This window comes from Acartia tonsa, chromosome 6, assembly GCF_053477335.1.
Source record: "Acartia tonsa isolate MP-2025a chromosome 6, ASM5347733v1, whole genome shotgun sequence".
Classification (NCBI taxonomy): domain Eukaryota; kingdom Metazoa; phylum Arthropoda; class Copepoda; order Calanoida; family Acartiidae; genus Acartia; species Acartia tonsa.
This window is the reverse complement of record NC_137265.1, coordinates 51597337-51605404: the sequence shown is the minus strand read 5'-3', so window position 1 is coordinate 51605404 and position 8068 is coordinate 51597337. Positions and strand designations below refer to the sequence as shown.

General features: G+C 32.9%; 1 protein-coding gene across 1 annotated transcript in view; it reads right to left on the bottom strand.

Moving 5' to 3' along the window:
• Positions 1-463: 463 nt before the first annotated feature.
• Positions 464-8068, bottom strand: part of LOC145322909 (uncharacterized) — a 31721-nt gene continuing 24116 nt past the window's right edge. Inside the window, exons 2-4 of the mRNA XM_080165262.1 lie at positions 5779-5897; positions 4412-4538; positions 464-2203 (exon numbers count right to left, since the gene is read on the bottom strand). Coding sequence (XP_080021388.1) covers positions 1046-2203; positions 4412-4538; positions 5779-5897 — 1404 coding nt within the window. The 3' untranslated portion in view covers positions 464-1045. The remainder of the gene's footprint in view (positions 2204-4411; positions 4539-5778; positions 5898-8068) is intronic.

Sequence of the window (8068 nt, the reverse complement as noted above, 5' to 3'; positions counted from 1 at the left end):
CATGGTCCCCTTCCTCCCTGGCAATTTGATGTAGAATGTGGAATCATTTTTGAATATACAAAGAAAAATGTCAGAGCAAAAAATACATTAATATTATAGGAAGGGTGGGTTTATAAGATTGAAGTTAATTAAATTAGTACCCAAAATATTATAAACACGTTGAATACTTTTGATTAATTTAAATTATTTAATTCTTGAAAAGGGTATTTTGTTTTTATTGTGGATCTACAGTAATTTATAGGCCATTGTCTTATCCCTTTAGATCCTTGCATATAAAGTAACTAAATGTATAGGTATTGTCTTAAAGGGTATTTTTTTCAAGTAAATTAGAATTAAGAAGCAGCTTATAGTGCCTAATAAAACATGACGTCATCCAATACAAATGACAAATGATAGGCCAGTATGTATCTTAATAGACCAATAGTAAAATTTATACTGGTCTATCGTTGGTCATTTGTATGACGTCATTTTTCAAGCTGCTTCTAAAATGAAGCACAAAAACAATGCATGATAAAATTCAACAACAGTCGATAATTAGGTTAGTCTATAGGATTTGTAAAGCTATTAATATAATGTTACAAATAAATGTACATTGTACATACTATTAGGTAAAAATTGGTCCCTTTAACTAATATAATTTAAGCAAGGGTTTTTTGATATTTTATAATAATAATAACATGGTTTCTTTACTGAATGAAATATCTAATAAGTTTTTAAAAATGAAATTTAAAATTCAATGTTTTATTTTTTTTTGTAAAAAATGATGTGATTTTGCAAAATTTAAAGTGACTTTGCCTTATAGATATTAAACTAGCGGTTACGATCATAGCCTCTAAGGGCTTAGATGAAGTATAATAGTAATTTGGGGGGTCTTTAGTTACCCTGCCCCCCCCCCCCTAAATAATAATATCACACATAAGACATTCTATTAAGCTTCCCTCAAAATAAAAGCTCAATCAGATCAATAAGATCTTATAGGACAGACAGACATCTTATCACTTTTATATTAGGATAACTAATAAATAACAAGGACATAACAAATGCACTACGTAGGGTCTCCAGACAAGGGATCGGCCGCCGTCCGAAACAGTTTAACGGGATCACCGGCGGCAAAACACGGCGGTTGACTACTATGACTATGGTGGCTGCTATCACTAGAACTAGTTGTAGATATGGTAACATCACTGTTCAACGTTGTCGGCGAGATTTCCCGGCTCCCCGCCGAGGCGGTGGTGTCACGTGACTCGCCGCCACTGCTGCTGCGCGTGTCCGCCCAGCTGCTTACGCCGACGGATGCGCGGCTTTGTGTCGGCGTATCATTCGCCCAGCCGGATAAATCTTTGCCCGCTCGTAAGCTCGCTCTAACCGCGCCGGGACAGTCTAGCGTATTTTTACTAAACTCGTATTGCTGGCGGCTTTTGCCGCCGTTTCCAGCCACTGACAGAAGCTGTTCAGTTTCACCAGAGGCTGCGGATACAAGACCGGCATTGCGCAGCCAGTCATTTGTCCCCGAAAAGTCGGTCCACGCTTCGCGCGGCAAAAAGTCGTTTTGATTTCCTGCGGCGGTGCCGTTTTTGGGATGTAGCGGCGGTTTGGTATGCGGTATTTGGTAGCGCGGCGATTCACTCCGGCCGAAAACGTCGGATTTTTTAGCCGCTGTGTTGGATGATATATTGGAAGATAGGTGTCTGACAGGATCTAAGGTCTGCATGCGGCCGCCATTCGCGGTTGTTGACCAGCCGCCACGGCTGCGCCACTGACTGTCATGATAGCCCGGCGGCGGCTGAAACATGGAATCATCCGCTGTAATATCACAAGTTTTAGCGCCACCGCCGAAAAACGGACCCGACTTAATAATTGGCGGAAGCGTCTTTTGCGCCGAAAATTTACCGCCATTTTTACTTGTGTTCTTGGTGTGGCCGTTACTTTTGGGGTAAAAGCCGCCGCCGTTATTTTGTGAATTCCGTTGATTTTGCTGATTATTTGTCCGTACTGAGATCATATTATTCTGTAGAAATGGAATAGATTCAGAATATGGAAGGGTGGCCTCGCTGTATGGCAGCGTAGAGTAGTCAGAGTTTAGCAGCTGGTATTCGCCAGAGACGGCGTAGTGTGACGCCGTTGTACCGCCAGACATCGGTGTCGGTATCTCCTCGTACAGCGGGTGCATGGTTCCAGTGTAGAATACGCCACTGTCTTCCATCTGAAAAATAGAATATATATATTTAAGGGCAAAATAATCCTTAATATCCCAATAAAAAGGCATTTGACTGTAAATTACACTCGTAACCAAAGTTTTACAAACACAATAGATGATTTGTTGGCTTAATAACTTTGGATACTTTCATTAAATCTTGATTAGTTCAAAACTAGTAGAGTTCATATTTTCCATCAATTTAATCTACCAAAGGTGAGAGTTTGTTTATCATAATTAAATGGGTGATTAATCGTTCATTGCCTACCCCTATATCTGTGTTAACAAAATAGATTTGAAAGAACCCCCCCAAAATACCAATAAATATTGTAAATATCAGGGATATTAAGGGATAAGTCAATTGACGATAAATTGAGGCACATCCTCAATCGTAATAAACTAGATGCTCCATTTGTAGAATACTATTATTTGTTGAAAAGTTAAGCTACTGTCAGTTTGGAAAAATCAATCAAATTTCAATTTGTCAATTTTTTTGAGTCAACGAAAAAACCTAATGAATTGGCTTTAAACTTTGGGAACTAGCATAATTTACAGTTCATTGTACCCTCCCTTCCAGGTAAATATAGACAGAGAAATCATAAATAATAAATAGGAAAGCTCTGGGGAGGGAGGTAATATTAAATTGTAAATTACACTGGTACCCAAATTATTATAACTTCTTTATCTTATTCGTTGGCTCAAAAACTTTGGGTAATTTTCTATTGTTGGTTAAAAACTTTTCATTAATAATTTAATCTACAGAAGGGGTAATTTTGTTAATCATCAAAAGGGAATAGGAATGTATATCAATTTATCGACCATTGTCTTATCCTTTAAGATCCCTGGAATTCTCATACAATAATGTGATTTATAACATGTACAATTTGGATTATGAATAATCTATAACCCACAGGTATCTAAAGGGATAAGACAATGAGTGATAAATTGTATTTTGTACATTCCCAATGTCTTATCCTTTAAGATCCCTGGAATGCTCACATAATAATGTGATAAAACATTTATAACATGTACAATTTGGATTATGAATAATCTATAATCCACAGGGATCTAAAGGGATAAGACAATGAACGATAAATTATTGTACCTCACCATTGATATAACAACATTGAATTAAGCCTTCTATAGATTGAAAAGTTTGTACACTGGTGATAAATGTCCCCTAAGTTTTGAAACCAGCGAATTAGAACAGGGAACTAAAGGGATAAGACAATAGCTGATAAATTAAAGTACATTGCTATTGATAACACACAAAATTACCCCTTCTATACATTACAGTAAGTATTTGAAACGTTTGGACATTCAACTTAAGAAACCATCAAATAAAATTCAATAATATTCCAATAAGTTTTTAAGCCAACGAATAAGAAAATGTTATTATAGATCGTTGGGGACTAGTGTAAAAACAGCCCTTTGTTCAATACCCTGAAATTTGAGACAAACATTTACTTCTTACTTATAGAATAGCTTCGCTACTAAAAAGCTTCTCATAACCTGATTTCTAATAGAGTGATCAAAAATAGTATTTATTCATGCATCTATTGGTTAATGGAAAATAATATATGTTAAGTTAAGACAGAACATACAAACAGACCAAATTATAGAGTATCTTCGCTACTAAAAACTAAATAATTATACAAACCTTATTTCTAATAGAGTGATCAGAATAATATTTATTCATGCGTCTATTGCCTGATGGGAAATAATATATGTTAAGACAGAACATACAAACAGACAAAATTATAGAGTAACTTTGCTACTAATAACTTAAATCATAAATACCTGATTTCTAATAGAGTGCTCAGAATAATATTTATTTATGCGTCTATTACTTGATAGGAAATAATATATGTTAAGACAAAACATACAAACAGACCAAATTATAGAGTATCTTCGCTACTAAAAACTAAATAATTATACAAACCTGATTTCGAATAGAGTGATCAGAGTAATATCTATTCATGCGTCTATTGCTTGATGGGAAATAATATATGTTAAGACAGAACATACAAACAGACCAAATTATAGAGTAACTTTGCTTGTTAGAACTAATAATATTATACCTGATTTCGAATAGAGTGATCAGAGTAATATTTATTCATGCGTCTATTGGTTGATGAAAAATAATCTATGTTTAGACAGATAAACAGACATTATTAACCTATAGAATAACTTATTAGAACTAATAATTATAAATACCTGATTTCTAATAGAGTGATCAGAATAATATTTATTCATGCGTCTATTGCCTGATGGGAAATAATCAAAGTTTGCAGAATCAGATAAACGACATTGAAGGTGGGATAAACGGGATTTCTTCTGACGTCTGAAAAATAAAAAAATATATTAATATTATTATTATTAAAAATAATTTGCCTTATAACTCTTATACACAAGATGAAAAGAAATATATATTATTGGTGGAAAAGGTGAAAACACTACAAGTTTTTAAAAGGCATAATAAAAGTTGCTTAAACGTAGTAGGATTATTGTTATAAGAATCTACAATAATCAAGAAAGAAGCTTATCTAACATTAACTGACAAAAACTGTAAATTTTAGTTCAAGATGAAACCGCTAGATGTACTCACCGTTTCCACAATAAGAATATTGCGATACAAGAGACAGTATTACAGACACTGTTGTATTTTAGTTCAAAATTATGTCACTAGGTGTATTTTTACAATAACAAGAGACTATACTGGGAAAAAACTTTTGATAGTTTAGTTCAAAATTAAACCGCTAGATATACTCACCATTTCCACAATAAGAATATTGTGATACATGAGACAAGAATGCAGACGTAATGTAATGATCATAATATTATTGTTTAAAAATCCACTTTGTAATAAAAGTATAAACTGTGTGTTTTTCGTTGGATCCTTCCTCTAGGCAAAATATATTTTAGTTCAAAATTTGACCGCTAGATGTACTCACCGTTTACACAATAAGAATATTGTGATACAAGAGACAAGATTACAGACACCATTGTATTTTAAATTATGCCATTAGAGGTATTTTTACAATATATTTGGAAGATACATTTAATATTTTAGTTCAAAATAAAACCGCTAGACGTACTCACCGTTTCCACAATAAGAATATTGTGATACAAGAGACAAGATTACAGACACCATTGTATTTTAAATTATGCCATTAGAGGTATTTTTACAATATATTTGGAAGATACATTTAATATTTTAGTTCAAAATAAAACCGCTAGACGTACTCACCGTTTCCACAATAAGAATATTGTTATACAAGAGACAAGATTACAGACACCATTGTATTTTAAATTATGCCATTAGAGGTATTTTTACAATATATTTGGAAGATACATTTAATATTTTAGTTCAAAATAAAACCGCTAGATGTACTCACCGTTTCCACAATAAGAATATTGTGATACATGAGACAAGAATGCATATGTAATGTAATGATCATAATGTTATTGTTTAATAATCCACTTTAAAAGTAATAAAAGTATAAACTGTGTGTTTTTTCGATGGATCCTGCCTCTAGGCAACATATATTTTAGTTCAAAATTTGACCGCTAGATGTACTCACCGTTTCCACAATAAGAATATTGTGATACAAGAGACAAGAATGCAGACACAACAGACAGCAACTATCACAGACAAAATGTTCATCCCATGGTAGGGGGAGTCAGCTGGCACGTCACCAACCTGAAAAAATAAAAAAAGTATTAGTTTTAAAAGTATCTGAATGTTTGTCTGTGTGTGACTAAGATTCTTGATAACCGCAGAACCTTTGCATCATTTAGCTTGCTAAGTTCCTGCGATGGTTTTAGGCTACTTTATTTAAAATTTGAGTCTTAGGATAGTTTTAAACTATTTTTCGTCCCTCCCCTTAAATGCGGAACCCCTAAGATCTAGGGGCGAACCCTCTAGTTTGATTATTAAAGGTATACATTTTTAATAATATAAAAGAATTAAATAAATTTCATGATTTAAATACAAAAATCAACAAAAAAAGTTATATTTTCAATTTAAGTCAAAATTTGTCGGTAAAAAAAATTTATATTTGTCGGAATTAAATTTGAAATAAATTAACAAGTGTTTTTTCAGCCGTAAAAGATAAATTAATTAGTAGCGAAGCTACTCTCTACATACTAGGAAATGTCCGTACGTCAATTTGTCCGATAGAGTAAAAAAAGGGCCTTAGTATTACTTTGTTATTATCTGGGATAAGACAATGGAAGATATATTTCAGTACACCTCACATTATGATAAACTATATTACCCCTTCAATAGGTGAAAATTATTAATGTAAAAGTTTGTAACACCCAATCAAGATTTTAGAAAAATAACCGAAGTTTAAAGCCTAAATTATGAGAGATCGTGTTTATAAAACTTTGGCCACCAGAATAAGAGGGGCGGTGGGGCGTAATGACATCTAAACTTAAACAGTGAGCAAAATAGTCTAAATATTGAGCTAGATTCTTAAAACTTGGTACATGTACTACATCTAAATGAAATAAAAATCTTGAATTTTAGGACCACCTTTGAGATTCATTTGGTATTATTTTGTTTATTAACGAATATCCAAGCTTAGCTTGTTATTGCTATGCCACTTTTGGATATAATTATAATTGTATTAATAAAAATGATAATCAACTACTAATTACGGGAAAAACAACACACATATATAAAATTACTAAAATATAGGAATTGTGTATTTTGAGGAAAAAAATGTTATTATTCTATAAAATATAGTAACAGGATGTTTGGCTATCTGTCTGTATGTGTATATATGTATGTCAGTAAAGATATCTTGAACGTCAAGTTCAATATTGAACTAGGACAGGTTTAAGGCTATTCGGTGGGGTTAATTAGGGATAAGTCAAAATTTACTCCCCCCCCCAAAAAAAAAAATAAATATTTTATTTAGGTAAAATTTAAATTTTCAATACATAATCCCTTTTGCTACTGAATTAAAAACTTATTATGACGCAATGAGTAGGAAAGACAAAGACAAAATTATACTTTACACCTCAAAGTGCTTATCGGTAACTGACCCCGGGCCTCCCCCCCCCCTTATTTTGTAACCAGTGGGTTGGGTCCTATCCATGCCGGGCCCTGAACTTGCAGACCTGGTATCTACCTAACCTAAAGTAAAAAATAAATAAACTGAAAATACACTCTCCCCTTATAAATTTACATTTTTTTTATATAAGAGGCGGGAGGGTTTCTAAGATCAACAAAGCACTTTGAAGGGAAATCGCCGTCAAAATAAAATAATACATCAATTCACAGTTCATTGGAGCAGACAATATTTCTAGTAGCGCAGCTACTCTACAATTAAATAAATGTTAGTCCGCCTGTTTCTGTTTTTTTTATGGATCTTAAGGGATAAGACAATGGTTGATCAATTAATGTATAATCACAACATCGATAAACAAAATTACCCTATCTTTAGATTAAAATCATTAGTGATTATGTTTTGACTCTCAAGTCAAAGCCAATGAATAAGATATTATATGTATAAGACTTTAGGTAGCAGAATATTTAATAGGCTGTTGTCCACTACCTCCTTGTGTAAAACCATCAATTTTGATTTTAAAAATACTGATTAGTATTGATTAGATAAATATTGTAAAGAATTGCAAAATATAATTCAGGGAGGTTGGGGGATAAGACAATGGAAGATAAATGTATACAACCAAAAAAAATCAAAATTCACTAAATGGACCCAAAGTTTTATAATGACGTTTTCATAATTGTTGGATCATCAACTTTTGAGACTTTTATTTAATTGTGATTGGTTGGTTCATTAAGTTGAGTGAAAAAACTTTTCAACCACTAATTGTAATCTACAGATGGGGCAATTTTGTTTA